Below are 22,515 nucleotides of genomic sequence, written 5' to 3'. Positions count from 1 at the left end.
TGTGTAAACAACAAATATTTAATCAAAAAGTTATTTTATATAACTGCTTTTCAGGACGTTTTTCATGACGTTTTTGGCTATTTTTGTATCTTTTAAATTTCAAGTATAGTCCCTTTAGTGACATTGCCTCTTAAGGTGCATTTCGTCGTATTTTCACAGTAGCTTTTCACCTATTTATAGCTCCTGTGGGGCCAATTGCCTAACCCTGCGGGGAAATCACCTGACCTAACTTAACCTAACTTATTCTATTAAAAGCTACTATGAAAATACAATGAAATGCCCCTTAAGAGGCGTTGCCACAAAAGAGACTATACCCCAAAGTTTTCCATATTTCTAAGAGATTTTGTGGATTATAATATTAAAAAAAATAAAATTTCTCGCTGTTTCGAGCATCCAGTATGTAATTTACTTTGACTGTCATCACACAACATACAGGGAAAAGGATTTGTGACTTTTTCTACCTAAAATATATATTTATTTCAACAGATGCTCTTTAAATCTGCTTGTCTGTATTCTTATTAATGATCGATTTTTTGTGCTTTGCTACATCCTTATCCTTGTCATCCTTGTTGTCATACAATAAAGAAATATTTAAAATCAGTTATACATATTAGGTTAATTTTTGGTTAAATATTTCCAAAATGAGTGTTTTTATCTCCCCCCCAAAAAAAATTTTGTAATGGGGTTATTCATCCTGCTGAGATTTTAAAACATCCCCTTCCACCCATAAAAAATGTTTTGTGGTGGGGGGGGGGGGGGGGGGAATAAATTATCTTCTGTACTTTTTTGTTGAAGATGCTTTCTAGCTCCCTTCCCTTCGGTCATTGCAGGGTGGGGAGAAGGGATGGGGGAGAAAAGATGGGGGGGGGGAAGAGATGGGGGATACAAATGGGAAATAGGGATGGGGGAAGGGATGGGGAAGAAGGGATAAGGACTAGAAGGACCATAATCAAATAATCCCACCCCTTAAAACGCCCTTATTTAAAATTAGTATATATAATCAAAATGCCCCCCCCCCCCCCCCTAAAGCAAAGTGCCCCCCCGGGGCACTTTGATTTAGGGGGGGGGGCAAAATTTTACAAAATCTTCAAAATCCCCCCCCCCCCTAGACAAAGTGCTTCGCACGCCACTGATATGGATAACTCAATTGTTTCAGTGATTAAAGATAACTTCAAAAAATGGACAGACATTCAAATACTTAAATAAAAAAAGTAACATTACAAGCAGTAAGTTTTTTAACATCTACATTTTATTGGTTACACGCATCTTAATTTCATTGCAAGTATCATATTCCTGTTAATGAAATCCAAGATAATTGTCTGTAGTAATTACAGACATAGAAAAAAGTAAATTAAGCTTATAGCTTCATTTTATTAATACTTAATACTTAATATAGAATAGAGATATAGATTCTTAAAAACAAGGATGACAACATCCATAAAAGCGAAGCACCGAAACGGTAGGAAAAACGGACATTAACACTTGTATAGTGTCAGAACTGAATAATCAGAATATAAATGTATAAGAGTCGATGCAAAATTGTAAGTAAATTTGTTGAAAAACTGCTTGATACAGGATAATGTTACGGACATACTTACATTTTTAAGGACTTAATTATTCAAAGTTTGAAATCGATAGGACAGTTCTAACATGCCTAAATTAACGAAAAAAAGCTTTCCGTTACGGACGTACGGACGGACCGACCCTAATTATAGAAAAGCTTCGCTTTTAAAAAGGTTATGTCCATAAGAGGCACATAAATTTTAAATCTAACATTTTTAGTTGAAAAACTACTTGTTCACAACGAACGATGTTATTATGATAATAGAACATTAAAGTAAAAGAATAGAGAAGGCAGGGCTTAAATAACTGTATGTTCATGGAGTGGGGTTTCTGTGCCGACTTTCAATTTGGTTCTTTAAATTACAGCCAATAGAGTCGGAAATATCAAAAAAGCCAAGTCGCTACAAAAGAGCATATAGAAATTTGGGGGACTGCCATTTACACATCCAGCAAATTTACAGTGGATGTGTTTTTGCCAGTGCATTGGATGTATTTATGACAAACTGAATTTTTACTGTATAAATGACAGTAAAATCGATTCTCATGCCATAAATACATCCAACACTGGCAAAAATACATCCCATATTTTTATACATATGTCAAAAATACATCCGACACTGGCATTTACACATCCATACTTTTTCATTTATATGTCATAAATACATCCAACACTGGCATTTATACATCCATAGCAATTTAACACAAAATAATAAGAAAACACACTTGTATATTATTTGAGTTATAAATATTTGTCAGGTTAAAATAAAAAGCATTTTAAAGATTTAAATTAAAATATATTTGTCAGGTTAAAATAAAAAAAAACATCATGTGATGGATTGTTGTGACGATCTTGACCTTTTCACAATTCTATATTATGGTCTACCAAAATCATCAACCAACAAGTCAGACATATCCCCACTTCCATATTGATTGTGGGGTCTTGGAGGTCCTGTCCCTTGAATACCTGTACTTCTATTGTTAAATCTCCTTAATAAATAAAAAAAGATTAGTTTTTATTGTTTATTGAATTTGATTATAAACCCTAAAACTTATTTTATACCAATTAAATATTCTCTTTTTTAAGAAGCGTCGATACATTTATGATGAGAATACATGATTATATATCCTATATCTACATATTTTATTCTTATTTTATACAAAGTAGCTTCGCTACATATAAAATGAAAATACTCACCAGATGTTCTGATAGAATTCAGTGTGGTCGCGACTCAGGCTTCGTAAACTTGGGTGATGAAGGAGAGCGGATCGGATTCTATAGCTTCCCGGATGGCAAATTTGGTCTCGGTGACTTTTGATTCAGCAGGGCTAGGTAGATGTAATCTCCCATCACTCATTTATATATGCACAGTTGGAATACTAAAAAAACAAAACGCAATTTACAATTTGCAAATGAATAATATATATTTTACAAATAAATAACAAGATCTAATGTAATTGTTTATAACCCCCAACTGTTTTGATATATACATATATTGTATATATTAATTAAAATACAAAACGTAAATTACAATTATTTTAATCCCAATATTATATATTTTAAAGGATAACAAGATCTAATGTAATTGTTTATAACCCCCAACTGTTTTGATATATACATTTTACATATCTATAATACAAAGTAGAACGATGTCTGTCTGTTTGTTTGTAACAAAGGATCTCGCTAACCGCTTAACCGATCGGGTTCTCCTTTACAGGGTAGCTTCTCATAGTTCCCGGGAAGGTTTATAACTATTTTCTTGGGGGGTGGGACACCCCTAACCCCCCAAAAATGAAAAAATTGGTTTGATCAAACCTCTTGGGCAAAGCCCCTAGAGGCTAGGGGCGAAGCCGCTAGTTTATATATATACAAATATAAATTAAACATAAAAATGTAGTAAACTTTTACCTAATAATTTGAGGTTCTCCATCAGTCACAAAAAAAATAGGCTCTGGCTCTGCCATAATAAAACAATGAACTAACAATAAATATCTAAATTATAATATTATATAGCAATAATTTGACCACCTGCGGTAATGTATTGATGTTTTGTAGGGAGCATCTTGAGAAAAAAGGGAAGTAAATAGAGGAGGGTAAAAAGTTTAAGACCTATACATACTGTACAAAATATAATTAATTGTAAATAAATATTCATATAAATTAATCTAGATGTGTATTTGCCAGTGTTTGATGTATTTATGACATATTATCGAAAAAGTATGGATGTGTAAATGCCAGTGTTGGATGTATTTATGACATATAATTGAAAAAGTATGAATGTGTAAATGCCAGTGTTGGATGTATTTATGGCATGAGAAAAAGTAAGAAAACATTTTGCCAAAAATACATCAACTGTAAATTTGCTGGATGTGTAAGTGCTATAGCCCCAGAAATTTGCCAGCAGACGATAAAGGTCCCCACCAATGGAACCAAGTTGTTGTCTGGGTTATACAAATATATCAATATTTTCAATTTTAAATAATTTAAAGTAATTCATGGTTATACATATAAATTATGTCGATAGACAAGGTAGTTACTACAGTCATTTTAGCAATAATTATTGCAATTAACTCAAATAGGAGGGAATGAACAAACGAACATATTTTAAGATTATTTTTCTCTATCCAGGCAATTAATCTAAAATATTCTTAAGGTAGTCTTGAATGATATTTAATTTACTTACCAGGGCTAATTACATTATCACTTAGGTTATTTTGTCTACATAAAGCATACTAGCGGCTTGACTCCTATCATCAAAGGGACTAGAAAAATAGCCTAAAACAACCCCTAAGCTTAAATCCAAACTATTATAGCCTTAACCACCCCAGATTCTTTCTTAGTTCAGATGTTATTGAAATCTTAAGCTTTAGACAAATACAAACATAAAATTAAAATAAAATATCTCAAAATTTATATTTCATGTCTTATTTTACTTAAAATATCCGGATCAAGTGGGGCTAAACTAGGAAATGATATATTAGCAGTAGTAAATTATAATTTGTAACAAGTCCTATTAGCCTACAGGCACTAGATGTCGTCAATAAGGCAATAATTAAATCAAATAAACAATACTAAATAGTAATGGAAATATCAATGATACGCGGACAAATATTTAGCAGGGAGAGAGGGGATATTGGACTGTAATTTATTATCGTACACAAAGTTTTATAATCAATATCTCGCATTCACTAACTTAAAACTTTAGGTACATTTATGTAATTGAATGGTTGTTCAAACTAGCAGTGTTCAAACTTTTCAACCAAGAGTTCAGTCTACATACAATAAGGGTAATTTTGTTTATCATCGATCCTATAGTTTATCCCTTAAAATATCCTATTCAAGAACTCATGTCTATCAGTAACGCAGTTACAAAAGCTGACCAAAAAAATTAAACAATCTAAAACTTTTTCTCGTATTCATTCGAATCCGGTGTATAAGAACCGGTTCTCATCCATACGAAAAAACTATGGTTAGCATCATATAATATCCAGCTTTCTACGGATATATAACTGGTTTTAATCTTATAATTGTACATTCTATATCCGCGGAAAGCTGTTTATAATACGATGCGAGAAATAACTATTAAAATTCCATCCTTTTAATATTTACCATCTTTATTCTTAATCCATATGACAAATTTGTTGTTGATATTTCCATATATTTGTTACATAATTAACATGTATTGTTTCTGATTGTTATAGATATTAATACTAAAAATGTAATATTGTTTGATATTTACTAATATGTCATGCAAATTATAAATTTACATTTTAAATAAATACCTAATTTTAAGATTTTAGCTTTAAATTATTGCCTACTACAATGAAAAGGATAACTTAGCTATTAGTAGGAATAGGAGGATCTTAAAATACTTTTGAAATACCCCATCGGGTATTCTAAGTACCTAATAAAACTTAAAGTATTTGACAAACAAACGGAAAACTATCCACCCTTCCTTTATTTTCAACTAGCGGCTACGCCCCCTTGTTGAAGTCTCTACGATAATTCTTTATGTTACGATACCTCTTTATGTTACGTTGAAGTCTCCCACATATTACAAAAAAATCATTTCTCTTGGAAGGGTGGTGGTACCCTCCCCCAAAATAGTTAAAAATCTTCCCGGGACCTATGAGAATATACCCTGTTAAGAAGAACCCGATCGGTTCAGCAGTTAGCGAGATCCTTCAATACAGACACACAGACACACAGACAAACAGACAGACAAACAGACAAACATCCTGTTACTTTAGTATAAGGATTTATTTTCAAAATAATGGGGTTGGGTTTTGTGCTCAAGAAGGTACTCTGTGTGGAAGCGCCTTTATTATTCATTGATACCAAAATTTAAAATATCATTTTCTAACTTGAATCCTTTTCGTTTCAATATCTTTCAATATCAAGCAGCTGCGCCCCTAGAGAACTCTAGGTGAGAAAGATAAGATTACAATTCACTTTCCACTTTTCAAGTTTACTTATAAACATAAAATAGACAGACAGACATCCTGTTACTTTTAAATAAGGCATATGTACTAGGTTAAACAATAAAAATTGTTAAAAACAGTTATATTTTTGCCGCAGTACAATACCATAAAAAAAAATTAAATTAAATAAACACTTTTTTTTCACACACAAACATGCAAAAATTGAATTTAAGTAATTACGTTTGAAAAGGATATATGTATTAAGTATTTACTGTGATTTGTTTTCTGTCGGTTTAATGTTAATTTGTGGAGCGTAACTCCTCTTCTATTCACTCTGATGTATGTTGGTCAAACTGTATTTTATAAACAGCTATTAAAGCCTTTTATTGTGAGTAAATAACCAAAGAATGTACACATACTTAAAAAGGGCTAATAACCACTAAAATAATTTCTTTAAAAGTTGAATTTAAAAAAAAAACTTTTTGGTAGTTTCTTACAATAAATTACCTAAAATTATTTTATTAGTTAAAAACATCCCATACATTTTTGTTGTAGCATAATTGTTTTTTCTTTTTTTATACAGATATTTTTTTAAATGAACAATTTTCTTGTCCTTGTTTTTAAGTACATAATCCTTCTCTATCGTGTTTACTATTTACATGTTCTGTTGCCAGTTTAATTATAATCAATTTTAAATATCGTTATTAAAAGCGAAGCCTTTCTTTAATTAGGGTTGTCCGTACGTCCGTAACGGAAAGCTTTGCATGATGATACCTGTAGTAGTTAGGTACGACTTAGTAAGGGTAGCAACTTTATAATCGTTACTAGAATTTACGTACGTCCATTTTAAACATGTTGATTTTTTAACAACAATTTTTGTGTGATATAATCATCCGATTGATCTGATTTTTGGAGTACTGATTCCTTTTACAATAGGGTAGAATATCTTAAGCGAAGCATCTCTATAATTAAGTCCTAAAAATGTCAGTATGTCTTTAAACAGTATTCTGTATTTAAAAAGTTTTGCATCAAATTTTTGTATAATTTTGTCAAAACTTATATATTTATATTTTTTATATCAAGTTCTGACACTCTACTATAGTTAATGTCCGTTTGTCCAACCGTTTCAGAGCTTTGCTTTTATGGATATTGTCGTCCTTGTTTTTAGGCAACATTTATATATTCAGGGAGGAAGGGGACATTGGTCTGTAAATTATACTTATTCTTAAAATTTTATAATCAAAATCTGCCAACATCTTCTTTGCAACACAAATTATTATTATATAAAATTAAAATTATCTGTGTGTATGTATATTAAGAAATATAAGTTTTCCGGAATTTTAATGTAGGGAGTAGATTTGAAATCTGCATCAAATTTTAAGGATTTTTTATAAAATTCGTTTTTTGTAAAATTCTTTATCTACAAGCGAAAATACATTTTAAGTTAATTAATTTTGACCAATAGGATAGGTGGATTTTAAACTACCTGCGCTTTAATTGGTTGAATGATGTACGACATCCAATCAGAGCGCAGATTTTTTAAATCCACCAATCACAGATGCCAAAATTAATTAACTTAATTTGTATTTCCGCTTTTAGATAAAGAATTATACAAAAAACGAATTTTATAAAAAATCCTTAAAATTTGATGCAGATTTCAAATCTACTCCCTACATTACAATTCCGGAAAACTTATATCTCTTAATGTATATAGCTTAAAATCTCGCTAAACGCTGGACTGATAGGTTCTTCTTTACAGTGGAGCTTCTAAGGGGTCTAGGATTGGTCAAATATGACTATTTTGGGGGATTTTACCGAAAGCTTCCCAAGAAATATAGCTACTGTAAAAAAAATCATTCTTGTTAATTAACACCTTTTGTGTTTCTTAAAGAGAGAATCATAATGAACGTGTTACTGTTACATGTTATGCAATATTAATTTTTTTTTCAACAAGAATAGTTATTTCTCGCATCGTATTATAAACATCTTTCCGCGAATATAGAATGTTTTTAAAAAACTGTTTTTAATCTTATGATTGTACATTTTTATATTTGTAGAAAGCTGGATATAATACGATGCTAGACATAGTTTTTTCAATCTGTACGTGTAGTTCCCAGGGAGGAGGGAACATTGCCTAAATTTTATAAACACGTCCTCCCATTGATTGGCGTAAACACAGTCATTAAATTCTGATAATTATAAGTGGGTTAAAATTGCTTTGAAAAAAGTTCTCATAAAAAACCACAGTGTATTATTTTATTTAATGTTTTTGAAAAAGCATAATTTCTAAATATGCAATACTAATATATATATTTCCTATAAAAATGAAAATAAATGATCAAATTCAATTTTGCCAAAGGATAGTTTTATTTTTGCATTGTTAATGAGATTATAATGGTTATAAAAGGGATAAACATGTACAAAAGTAGCGGAGCAAACACAATGCAATTGTTTTATCGACTATCCCCTAGAGACTACTATGGAGTGAAAGTGAACCATCCAATTTTAGTTTTATCATAAAAAAATGTAAAGAAAAAATATTTTCGGGGGATGCATTTTTCTAAAGATGATTTCTTGTTGGAGGGTGGCAATAAACTTTCTCGTATTCATTTGAATCCGGTGGATAGGAACCTGTTCTCATGAATACGAAAAAACTATGTCTAGCATCGTATTATATCCAGTTTTCTACGAATATAGAAATGTACAATCATAAGATTAAAACTAGTTTTTTTAGCCGGTGCCTTCGGCACCACGGGGCTATATCCGCGGAAAGCCATTTATAATACTATGCGAGAAATAACTATTATCTCGTCCTAAGAATTAGAATTATCACTGTAAAGAAAAACCTTATCGGTATAGCGGTTACCGAGTCCCTTAGCTACAGAGAGACAGACTGAGACGTCCCTTTATTTTTGTGTAATATGTTAATGGCTAAAATTTTTGCCAGCTAATGTCAATAAATGGCTAATTTTTAATTTGAAGTTTTTTACTTAAATACTTACAATCGGGCATACTTACATATTTTACTTAAAGGGTAGCTACGCTGCTAACTATAAATGATATGATTTTATATTATTGGTTTTGGCTTATGTTTATTATGTTTTTAGCATTAATGCAATTTTGTATTTTGCCAGTTAAATTTTCAATCAATCAATATTCATTTTATTATAACTAGGTCTTATTTTGGTGTATATCTAAACCAAAATTTTCTAACAAAGTGCTTGATTACGTGTCTTAACGTCTTATAGACAACCAACCATTTGATTGCACGACCTTTGTTCTGAAGTCCTAATAGTGTATTGTAAGGAGTTGCGCCTGTCTTTGATCAAGGCATTCCCCTCTTTGTTAACATTATCACTGTAGCGCAAAAAAGTATAAAGAAATGTACTATGCAGTGTATAAAAAAATCTACTAAAAGATTGTAATAATATTTCATATTTTACATTTATGAGATTATGTACAAGTACTCCTTTTTATGTTTATAAAGCTACTCTATAAATATGCTATTTGTATATTGGTCAGCTTGTATTTTTATTTGTAAAGCTTAATTTACATAATTATTTTTTCATATTACTTTTTAATTTGTATAGTACTAGCAGCAACGCCCCTAGCATCTAGGGGCTTTGAACTAAAAAAGAGAGGGTAAGGCATAAAAATAGCTTAAAATCATCCCAAGACTTACATCTTATTAATGAAATGGCCTAAAACCATCCCAAGACTGATTTAAGGCTTCCCTAAAATGAAGAACTCGGTTCAATAGTTAAAAAAATCTTGCTACAGAAAACTATCCTTAATGCTTTATATTCTGAATCAGGAACTTTATATATAAACTTAATTATTAATAAGAGAACAATAAAACCTTTAGGTACCAGTTACATTTACAGTCTATTAAATTAAAATAATATTGTGATTGTCATACTTCTTTGCATATTTATATTTTTGATGTACTATGAGTCTATGTTTATTTAATATTTTGTCTTTTTTTCTTTTTTTCAGTAACAAAAATGTTTTCTTGTAATCCTTTTATAAAAGTAACAGGATGTCTGCTGTTTGTGTATAGCTTAAGATCTCACTAACTGCTGGACAGATATGGTTTTCCTTTACTACTAATAGATCATGTTTTGTTAATTTTTCCTATTTTGAGGGAGGGTACCTCCATCCTCCTGTAAGAACTCCTCCCACAAAAAAGTTTCAGAATGTTTGTGTGACTGTATCTGAAACGAATTGGATATCTTATACAAATAAGCTCCTTTCTCTCTCTTTTTTTTGGGATATTTTACCTAAAATTTTCAATTTTTCGCGAAAGAAAAAGTCTATTTAAATCATAATGTAAATGTTTAGGGGAAAAGCCAAGGTATGAAAAAAAGACTTAATATGCAACTGCACCTGTCGAGCCCTGGCTTAGATAGATTTATGTATTCTAAACCTGAACATAGGATATAATATTATAGTTCCTTAGATGTTATCAGAAAGTTAGGAATACACATTATTATTCAAACTTAGATATTTAAAAGAAATTCTTATTATTAATATACCAAATTATATCTAACAAGCTATGCTATATCTTTATTTTGTCATTAAAACTTCTCATGCTTCTTATGATACTGAAAACTGCAAATATCTTTTTCATGTTTTTTATTTATGCCTATGCCTATATGCCATGTTTCCTATAGGTCATCAAAGAAATGGCATTTCAGACAATTCCAATAGACAATAAATACAATAATTTCACAGTAACATTAGCAGTATATTTAACTGCAACTAAATTGTTAATATACTGTAATTAAATGTTTTTAGGAGTGGATTTAACATTGCAAAATTTTGCATTTCCTACCAAGCCTACAATTTTACTTATTTAAAACTCAGTGCTTTCCCTCAATGTACAATGTCGAACACTGAATCCCCTACCCCGATATTTTGAAATATATTTATAATGAGGAGGGGGAGCTTTTTTCCTTTGCCTAACCCCTTAACTTAAGATACTTAACCTTGCGGGGCTAGTAAGCAGTACCACATTAACCTATCACAACCAGTTTTAAAGAAATTTAAAAAAATTATTTGAAATTGTCTTTATAAACAAAGTATGGGGGGAAGGGGGAGTACTATGATCGACATAACACTATAAGGTAAACGCCTAAAATTCTTTAAGGTATTGCCAGTAAAATCAAATTTATATATTTATTTAATAAGGAAAAAGACCCAACAAAATTTAATTTTTGTTTTATTTTAATTTAAAACAAGGAATATCACTTGCATTAATAATGCAGTAACAAAAAGTTAACAAGTTGATATTAAATGCCAAGATGACAAAATATTTAAAAGCAGACGGTACAGAACATCATATTATTAAAGAATCTAAGCCAATAATAAAATTTATCTAAGTTACCGTAAATAGCTTAGAAACAGCGTAGCTGCTATCGTCGCGCTCACGAAAAGGGGGCATTTTTCCGTAGGTTATTTTCTCTTTAAAAGGTGGAGTTACCCATCCCTATAATAAACATAATCTGGACCTATAAGAAGCTCAACTGTAATAAAACACCATATCGTTCTAGTGGTTACCGAGATCTTAAGATAATTACACAAAACAGTCAGACATTCTGCTGCTTTTTTATAAGGATAAGAAACACGAGATTCTCTTACCTGCTTGCCCAAATCAAAATTTTGTGGATTTTTCTTCTTAGGGGCTTGATGGTGTGCGCCATAGGATTGTTGACCACCATGATGAGGGGCAGCATGGTGAGGGGCTTGTTTATGATGCGGGGCTGCATGGTGGCCATTGTGGTGGGTGCTTTCTCGCTTGCTAAAAAAAAGTTTATTTCAAACAATGAGTCACGATTAGATTTGCAGAGAGAACATAGGACTGTAAAATTAAACTGATTTAAATTTCAGAAACTCGTTCTTCTATTCGTTGGATTTAAAAAGTTATGGGGTTTATATAAAAACTTTGCCTTTTGATTTGAAATGCCCAAACTTTTTAACTAAACAAGGATGACAATATCCATAAAAGCGAAGCACGGTAGGACAAACGGACATTAACATTTGTATAGTGTCCGAACTGAATAATCAGAATATAAATGTATAAGAGTCAAACAAAAATTGTAAGTAAATTTGTTGAAAAACTGCTGGATACAGGATAATGTTTATGGACATACTTATATTTTTAGGACTTGATTATAGAGTTGCTTCGCTTATAACATTATACTTTGTTGTCCAAGGAAATAATATACCAAAATTCAGATCAATCTGATAATTCTGGTAATGATTATTGAGTTGCTACGCTTTGAAATCGTACCTAGCTATTAAAGGAATCACTATGCAAAGTTTAAAACGATAGGACAATTCTAACATGCCTAAATTAACGAAAAAAGCTATCCGTTACGGACGGACGGACAGACGTACGGACGAACGGACGGACGGACGGACGGACGGACGGACGGACGGACCCTAATTATAGAAAAGCTTCGCTTTTAATAATTTTAATTTACACGTGAGGTAATTACGTTTAATATGTTAAGAAGGGTACATTGTCTTACTCCTTAAGCTCTCTTTATCAAAAGCATTTAAATCACATATTGTCAGCAGTGGATTGCACAGAAGACTGTATATCCATTAGGCCTTTCCTATTTTAATTAAAAGGGGTGATTCCACTGTTTGAAATTATTAAAAAGTTACCTGGCCAAAGCTTGTTGCCTCTCTAGTATTCTAGCAGACTCAGGACCTCTGTATAACATGCAAATTTTCAATGGAACATTTCTTTGCAACTTTTTTGCAACAATTTCAGATATCTTTAAAAAAATAACACTTCTTAAATAGTTAGAAACCTTCCCTGGAATATTGAGAAGTTACATTGGAAAGAAGAACCATAACGGCTAGGGTGATCTTTCAGTATAGACAGACAAACATCCTATTACTTTTATATAAGGATTATGATTATATATTCACAGATGGAATTTTTGCATCATTTTTCCTAACGTGAAAACCATTGTAAATATAACCAAGGCTAGGAAGTCCATAGCTTACATCTTGCAGAAATTTTGTGTTTGTTGTTACAAGTGATTTTAAACATGAAATAATTTATTTTTAACAGTGTAAATATGTATGTATTAATCTAAATATTCCCAAACAGTAAGTGTCATGACATTGACCTTGTTTCCAAGTTCATAGCTACATCAAATTGTCTCTAATTCACAGGGATAAAAGGAATTATTAAGTCTTCAATCAATTATTTTTTTAAAAATTGTTCTTAAAGCTTTCTATTACTTAAGATGACAAAAAAATCTTATGTAATTGCAAAGATAAAATTTACATTGCTTTATGTACCTAACTTTTTTTTATTTATGATTTTTGTTTATTTTTATTTTTTTGTTTATCAAAATATTATAAAATAATTTTTTAAAAAAGGTTTAGATTTTTTTCCAAAAAGATTTGGTCTTTTTTCTGATTACTTTATGCTAGCAGCTACCAATCATAAAAAAAGCATTTTCATATTCATATCAATCTTCTCGGAGGGGGGGGGGGGGGGGGGTGGTGGACGTCAAGGGTGTAAAAAAAGGGAAGTAAAACTTGGCAACAAAAAAGAAATGAATTTAGATAAAAGGGGAAATAATTAAAAGGGGGTAAGGGTTGCCCCAAACAGGGGGAAAGTGTATGGAAATGTTTTGGCATAAATAATGTGTATGCGCCACCTAATTTTTTTAGTAGCGTAGCTACTCTATAGCTAGGTTATGTCCATCCGTCATTAGGTCAGGTACTTTACGTTTTTGTGTAGATTCACCTTATTTGTTCTTTCCAAAGATCTAAAGGGAAAAGACAATAGCCGATAAATTGATGTAAATCCCCAATGATGATACACAAAATAACCCCTTATAAAGATTACAATTAGTTGTTGAAACGTTTCGACACTCAACATAATGAACCAGCCAAACAAAATTCCTTTTAAAAGTGCCCAAAGTCGTTGAACCAACGAATAAGAAAACGTTATTTCAAAACTTTGGGGACTAGTGTTTCTTACTTATAAATATTATTTATCATCCTTGTTAATTTTTTGCCATAATGATCGCTACACATTTTATACATGACTGGGCATACAGCGCGTTACACTTGACAATATTTTAATTTGTATATGTTTTATACTATAATTAACAAAAAAAAATAATAATATTCAACACTGTTGTATTCGGATGATAATTAACAACAATATTAATATAGAATATACGTGGTTTTAAGACTGAAGAAAAATTGTCGTCAATTTAGGTTGCTAACATCGACATCATTTATTGGTCAGTTTGTTCATTCGGTAAGAGGGGAGAGGATGGAGTAATAAGGAGTGGATCGTTGTTTTAGCCAGCTACAAGGTGAGTATCTTGTGATCCAATGAATCAATTATAATAAGTTAATGTTTTACAAATTGTGAAATTCTGCATTTTGTAAATGGTAAATATTTGAAGAAAGGTTTTATATTATTTTTGATAAAATAACTAAAAGACTAAAAAAAGGTATATACATAAATCCAGGGCTAAGACAATTGTGTAGTTCTTAACAAATAACAAAACAAGGATTACAACATCCATAAGTAGCGAAGCACAAAAACGTGAACTGGAATGTGTACAAGTAGATTTAAAGTGTATTTTTTAAAATCAAGAATATATTTATCGGAGAAAATAAACAAGAAACCTTGTTTTATTTTGTATGATGACGACATAAAAGATGCCCATAACAATTGGAAAAATTATTTTGATACTAATATCCCAAAAAAGTTTGAAAATTGAACCAAAAACACCAAAGATGTGGGAAAATTTGTAAAACATATAAAAATAGCCCAAAACCTGCTAAAAGGCAGTCTGACTGCCATGTTTGTTTTCTTAAAACTACAGGAAATTTAATTTTGATATTTATAACTGAAAAAAATTTTAAAATCGGACCATAAACACCAAAGATATGAAGAAAAATGTGAAAATATAAAATAGCCTAAAACCTGCAAAAAGGCAGTCGAACCGTCATTCTTGTTTTCTTTAACCGACAGGAAATTTAATTTTGATATCTATAACTGAAAAAAAAATTGAAAATCGGACCATAAACACCAAAGATATGGAGAAAAATTAGAAAAATATAAAAATAGTCTAAAACCTGCTAAAAAGGGGTCCGACTGGCATCCATGTTTTATACTTAATTATGCTCCATATTCATGGGAATGTTGTCAAGAAATTTCAGCCTTCTATCTTAAACAGGAGCCGAGAAAATCACGTTTCCCCTATTCTGTCTCAGACGGACGGACGGACATTTCGAATTATAGAGTAGCTTCGCTACTAAAAAGTAAAAGGATCATAAGTGTTTTAGTTTCTAAGAACTAAATATCTTAAAACTTAAATCAAACATTGATTTTCAATATTTGATATCGAGAAAATGATAAAATATCTTATATTGCTAATTTCATTAGATTCAAAACTAAGAGTTTTTGTCTGTAAGAGTTAAATTTTTGCTTCAAATAACTCAATTTCAAATTAATGAGTTAATATTTAGATTACTAGCGTCTACGCCCCTATCATCTAAGAGCTAAGTAATTGAAGGTGCAGCAAGGGGATAAAAATAGCTTAAAATCATCCCAAGACTTAAATCTGAAAAAAAAATACCATAAAATCATCACAAGACCTATGTGAAGCATACCTTAAATAGAGAACCCAATCGATTCAGTAGTTATTGAGATCTTAAGCTTCAGACAAAAAAGATTTAGTACTTAATATAATAGGATATGACACAGCTAATCTATAGCTAGGGCATGTCCTTACGTCCGTCTGTCATAATTCTCACACAGTGGCTCTAGTACTGCGCGACTAATTAAGTAAAATAAACTGAGCAAATTAAAAATGATTATTCTTATCAAATCTGTTTACATTAACTTTTAAAAACTGATCAGCTTAGTTAAGCTTCGTTACATTTGGGCATAGATGATCTTGATTATTATAGTTTTTACAGGAATTATACAATATTTTATTAATACGTGAAATTAATTTGTATTGCAAAATTTGTGGGGATTATGCTTGCATTTGTGGAAGGGGAGAGTTAGAATAGTAAACAAACGCTCTGCTTTCTTTTAAGCAGTGTTGCGGAGCCGGAGCCGGGAGCCATGGAGCCGCCATATTTTGCTGGAGCCGGAGCTGGAGTCGTAATTTTCGTTAAAAAATGGCTCCGGCTCCGGACTAGATAAATAAAGAGATTTTTTATAAGTTATAATTTGGTAACTCTGTTTTGTCATATGCAAATGCCCATTTTAAGTTTTTCAAGTCCATTTATATCAAAAATTTAACTTTTAAAACCTTCAAAAGTCAAAAATAGACGTGGGAAAAAAAATATTTCGAGTTTTTCTTGATTATAGGTCGAAGCCGGAGCCGCACCAAAATCAAACGGCTCCGCAACGCTGCTTTTAAGAATGTAATTATAAATAGCAACAAACATGCCTAATGAGAAGTCAATGAAAGGATCAGGTTCAGCGATTCTCTGATCACTCTTGGTAGCTCCGCCACTAGATTTAAGGTTCATTGTCGTTGGAAACTCAATGTACATGAAATTAAATCAGACTTGAACTTACAATAAATTAGAAATATAAAAAAATTACAGTAAAAATAGCAGGTATTGTTAATGTATCACTAATAATGATAATTTCTTGAGATATATAACTTACTGTATAGTAATTTTTTTCTCAAAATCAAATATTTGTCAATAAAATAGGGTTTTTAAAGTAATTTTAATTTTAGTATCGGTTGGATAGACGTACATACAATTTATAGAGTGGCAGTTCGACGTACAGACTTTCTGTAAAGATTGAAGTGTGGGTACGCTTCCTAAATCTTAAACAGGTTTGAAAACGATAGAATAATTATAAATGTGCTTTTAAATATCAACTCGTTTATATAAAATGGCAACTTTTTGCTAAACATTTACCTATATGTCACAGAAATCATCAACGTATCCAAATCAGAGCTATCCTTATGTACGGATGTAAAATTAGTGAGAAGATAAATTTATCATACATTGCACTATCCCTGTCTCCCTGTGTTTACCTAGCACTGTCTGAAAACTTGAAAACTGTGTGTGAAATTCTTTCAAAAGAAATTTATAATTTCATAAAATTTTCTACTTTTTCATCTTTTAATGGAGTAATTTTTCTTAACTTTTTATCCAATTCTTTTGTGAAATTGAAATAATTTAATTTTTTTCATAACATTACTTTTTCCATTTTTTAAATTCTAAATTATTTTTATGACAACATCCATAGGTAGCGATGTACTAAAAAGGGGCGTCGTAGCTCAGTGGTAACGCACTGAGTTACGGTGATGTGAGTTCGAGTTCTAGTCCCCATGTGGCAACTCGAATTTCTCAGTTGAATACATTCACGCAACTTCCCCTGGTTGTGTAAGAAGGGGATTATTGAGTAAGTTTGGATACTTAATAGTCAAGTACATAATATCAATACTACCCTTATCCCAAGCTCCTCTGCAGAGAGCGGCATTCATTACGGTGACTTAATTTGGGACACCTGTCATACTCAGCGAGGGTGAGGTAATAATGAGTAGCTCTCATGAGATAGCGGGTCAAGTCATAATGTGCTTGAACGTGGAGCATGATAGCCCTAGTGGCTATACAAAAGTGTCTCAGACTACTCCATGACTACTTAGACTATGGCTAATCAATCAATCAATCAATGCATAAAAAAAGTCATGGAATAACAACGGACAAAGTAATTTATAGAGCAAACTCTTATTAGTCGATCACGAAGACGAGGGGACAGGGGCGTCCAAGCTTTTTTATTTGGGGGGGGGGGTAAAATTTTGAAAATAAAAAGTTTGGGGGGGGGTAATCTTTATTTCATAGAGGCATTTTTTTTATTTGAGGGGGGGGGGTAAAAATTAAAAATTCATTTTTGGGGGGAGGGGTAATCGCCCCTTTAACACCCCCCCCCCCTAAGGACGTCTATGCGAGGGGAAGAAAAAGAAGGATATTTCCCCCTATAGCTTTACTGACTGACGATTGGACAGACTGACAGAGTAATTTATAAAGTAGCTTCGCTACTTAAATAAGAGTTCCATAGCAGAAAAATGGTTGCCCTTCTAAAACTGTGTAAAGTTTATCCATTAAAGTTGTGGAAAACGCATTGATGGGATGCAGACCTTAGATAGCAAGGAATATTAACAATTAGGTAGTAGAATTATCCTTTTAAAAAATAACATGATGTTTGTGTCTGTCTGTTTGTTATTACAAAAAGGAACTCGCTAACCCCAAAACCGATATGGTTCTCCTTTACAATGTAGCTTCTCATAGGTACTGGGAAGATTTATAACTGTTTTGGGAGAGGGTACGACCAACCTCTACAGAAAAATCGCCCCTAAATAAAATGACTCTATCTACATATCAAGTACACTCCTATTGACAAAATTTCGTGTCATTTTTCCGTACGACAAATAAAACATCAACTTTTAAAATGTAATAATCTTGAACTTTACATTTGAAGCAAAATAAAATTTGTAAACTTATTTTACCATAAAGCAATAACCAGCAGTTTTAACAAATATTTTTTGGTTTAAATGTTTGTTTAGCTTTTTATAGCAAATTAATCAAATTTACAAGCTAAAATAATGACGGCATTGTTTATTAGAAAAAAATTCCAACAATAAAGAATACTATGTTAAGTTTTTGCTAAATTTGACAGTTGTCATTCTTGTCTCTTAAACTAAAAATCCGGCCTACCAAAGGCAGAAACAAGGTTTTGAGTTGGAAAATTAATTTGTATTCTTTGTATAAACTTAATTACATACACTACAGATTTTTTCTGCATTTTGAAAGTTTACTTGAATAAAAGTAAACCTTTCTTAATAGAGCTAGATTTGACCAATAAGTAACAATTTAATTGAAAACAAAAACCAAAGCAATCCAGACTATTTAAAAAAGGTTGAAACACACAACTTTTAATTATTTGTACGCCCTTAAAAAGGGTTGCTGTTAGCTTAAAAACTTTCAAGAATATTAATAATATTTATTGGGCTGTATCAGTGTATATATCATCAGTGTCTAAACTTATCAACCAATAATTCTAGTCTTTAAAGAAGTATTGTTTACAATTTGGTTTAAATGTTGTATTATTATTGAAAATAATTTATCAAATGAAGAAGTTTTATTACAATTTTATGATATCTTATTTTCAATTAAAAAATTCTACCTTTTCGTTATCAAACAAATTGTCCGAAATAATAAGTAAGGCTTTCTAAAATACAAATTAATAAAGTTAGTATGTGATGGTATTTAAAAAGCAAAAAGCCACGAATGTAGATCATTTAAACCAGACGTCCATTCAATATTCAAATTTTCACACAAAACAACTAAAAAGTGGTATTTATCATAGCGAATGTTTTATTCTCAAGTCTGTCTGGCAGTTTATAACAGATAGTTCTAAATCTGAATTTGATAATGTTAAAATCAATGTATTGATTTAAAATTGATATGATATATTAAGGCATAATCATAATAACAGATCTATAGTATAGATATATGTACAGATAACTACTTTCATCCCTTTTCCAATGACCTTTTTCGTCTGCTAGCAAATTGTTTTCTGCTACTTGGCTGTGTTAATATTCCCGACATCATTGGTTGATTTTCAAAAACCAAATTGAGAGTCGGCAAAAGGTCATTGCAATGGGGAGATACAGTCATTTACCCCTTCCCCTCTGGTGTTTACTCTAATATCATAATTAGCATCTTATATTTTGAACACTTTTGCTGTATAACTCCTCTCTGCTACATTCTATGAGCACTAACTATTACATGATATATAACTTGAAAATGTTGAAAACCAACTATAATTGTAAAATATTATTATTACCCCTTCCGTTTATTATGTATTAAAATTGCGGTTATACTTTAAAGTATTGTTCTGCAAGACTGTATTCATGTTTTTTTTAGTAGCGAAGCTACTCTAATACTTACTTTGTCTGTCCGTTCAATCGTCAAATAGTTAGTAAACTATTTAGTAATGTGATTGTCTCGTTTGCTATTCAAGATAGACTATTATGCTATAAACATATACAAATTGTAAAAAACAGATGAGAATTCATTCTAGATTTATGGATACAGTACAACTGCTTTTTAAATCACTTTGTCCGTATTTCCATCCATTACTTCTTGTGCTTCGCTACTTAAGGATATTGTCATCCTTGTATTTTTTACAATGAACAAGAATGTGTATAGTTATATGCAGCGAAATAATGGAAAGCAATCAGGGATCTTAAGGGATAAGACAAAGGTTAATAACTTTATATAAATGCTCATTTTAATATACAAAATTGCTCATTCTTTATCTAAATTCAAATGATAAGTGAAAATGTTTGAAAAATCCAATTAATAATTAATAAGAGTCTCCTAAGTCAAAGAACAAGGAGAAGAATATAAAACCTTGGGTCTGACATAGCAGCCGTACCAAGTATTTTTTAGAGAAGTTTTAGCGTTTAAAAATTAAAGTTAGATTAATGAAAAAATCTCAATTACCTTTGATTAGCACGATATAAATCAATAAAGGCAAGATTTAATTATCATATCTAAGCAAAGTATTGTATCATTCTTTTGTCTATTTTTATTATAAGATACTTCCATATTAGCAAAAAGCGACGTACTTCTACATTTAGGTTAGGTCTGGCAGTTCGTTCGTCGGTCTGTCTGTTTGACTGATTCAGGGAACGATTGCGAGGTACATTGGACTCTAAATTATAATAATGGCTTAAAACTTTCTGTTCCTTTATTTAACCTTATTGATTTTTAACAACTAGCAGTGTCCAAGCTTTTGAACCAATAATCTAGTCCAAAGAAGTAATTTTGTTTATTACAATGGAGGTGTACAGATTTGTTGAGCTTTGCTTGGATGTTGTCATCCTTGTTTTAAAATGAATTATCTGAAGTTTGCAATTAAATTTTCCATAAACCAAAAAAAGCGAGCAAAACCAACAAGTGAAATATAATTCTTTTAAACATTTTATTATTAAAATCACAGCAGAGAAGCAGGGAAAATTTAGCTATGATTGTAATGTGATTCTAGAAGTATAAATATTCTTTGAAATCGGCCTAAGGTCGTCACAAGTCATTAGCAGAAACTATTTGTCATTTTGTCAACAAAAATGATTATTAAAATTGCGGATTTTTCAGATTATAGCAAACTTATCTTTAATTATAAATTCTCTTTATTTGGGTTTTGAATTAACTTATTATATGAATAAAATTTAACAATTTTTGAAATCAAACCACTTGTTCCATTGAATTTTCCATTTTTGATTCGCAAAGGTTTTTTGGGGTTGCTTTAAATTTTAAGTCTTTAGGGGGTTTTATGCTATATTTATATCCCTTTCTTTACCATTACCATACAAATTCTCTAAATGCTAAGGACACATTCAAGCTTAAGAACAAAAAGTTAATCTTGTTTTGAATTTTATTTACTTTTTATTAATATAAAAAGATCATAAATCAATTATCTTTTTTTGTTATTATTGTTTCGCTAACCAAAAAGCTTCTAAAGTCTTAAATTTCAACCAAAATAAATCAATTTAGTAACTTGAAAATGACCAGTTATAAAATAATTTGACCAACTACATACATATAACTATAAAATAAACACGGATAATTTTAATAAAAAGTTAAAATTGAATTTAGAAGTTAAGCATTAGACATTTGACTGTAAAATTTTAAGCCAACAAATAAGAGAAAGTGTTATAAAACTTTAGGTACCAGTATAATTAATAGTCCAATATCATTTGCCTCCTAATTGCACAGTATTCTTGAAGAAATAACAGTCTCCGCGGTCAAGAGATCTTTCACACGTACATAAAACTTCCGCGAGTAAGCTTTTTAGCATTGTTATGTGTATGTTGCTTGTGTGTGTGTGTGTGTGTTTCTGTCTGTGTAGGCTTTTTGGAGGCAAGGGTACTATATAACTGTAGTATAACAATGTGTCCGCCAATGAACAAAATATTCACAGTATTATACAGGGATGTAGGAGACTTTAGACTGTAAATTACACTGGTACACAAAGTTTAAAACCCACATTAAGTGTCACAGCTTTTCAATCTGCAATAATTGAATTCAACAGAAGGAGTAATTTGGGGCAAATTTAAAAATATTTTGGGATGTATATTAATTTATTGTTCATTGTCTTATCCCTTTTGATCCCTAATATTGTCCAATTTAAAAAAAAAATCAACGTATTTTCAGGGAAGTTTTTTCAAAATGCACTCTAAAAATATCAAGCTTTTAAGAATTGCCATAGATTTTATATTCATATAGTTAAAAAATAAATTTTTTAAAAAGGTTTGTCCTTTTGAAAATGATATTATTTCTATTTGCCAGATTTTTTCCCATACGTTCATACAATGCCAAAAAAAGAAATTTGGTAAATTTTTTTGAGGTATTTTGAACACATATTAAATTTAATTAATGATAAATTCATTTTATTTTCATAATATTCATTTGGGGTAAAACAGTTTTTCTTTATTATTTTTT

The 22,515-nt window shown here is 30.8% G+C and overlaps 1 protein-coding gene and 1 long non-coding RNA gene across 2 annotated transcripts in view; both read right to left on the bottom strand.

Moving 5' to 3' along the window:
- The window catches only part of LOC145328362 (uncharacterized), a 47,805-nt gene extending 31,287 nt beyond the window's left edge, over nucleotides 1-16,518 (bottom strand). Inside the window, exons 1-2 of the mRNA XM_080171992.1 lie at nucleotides 16,433-16,518; nucleotides 11,623-11,782 (exon numbers count right to left, since the gene is read on the bottom strand). Coding sequence (XP_080028118.1) covers nucleotides 11,623-11,782; nucleotides 16,433-16,518 — 246 coding nt within the window. The remainder of the gene's footprint in view (nucleotides 1-11,622; nucleotides 11,783-16,432) is intronic.
- On the bottom strand, nucleotides 2,187-3,580 carry LOC145315323 (uncharacterized). The gene is made up of 3 exons (XR_013878069.1): nucleotides 3,470-3,580; nucleotides 2,759-2,940; nucleotides 2,187-2,550 (listed from the first exon to the last, which is right to left on the bottom strand). It is a non-coding gene; the product is annotated as an uncharacterized LOC145315323 (long non-coding RNA).
- Nucleotides 16,519-22,515: the final 5,997 nt, after the last annotated feature.

Source organism: Acartia tonsa, chromosome 1 (genome assembly GCF_053477335.1).
Source record: "Acartia tonsa isolate MP-2025a chromosome 1, ASM5347733v1, whole genome shotgun sequence".
NCBI classification, from domain to species: domain Eukaryota; kingdom Metazoa; phylum Arthropoda; class Copepoda; order Calanoida; family Acartiidae; genus Acartia; species Acartia tonsa.
The sequence above is the reverse complement of the archived record's forward strand: the minus strand, read 5'-3'. Positions and strand labels throughout refer to the sequence as shown.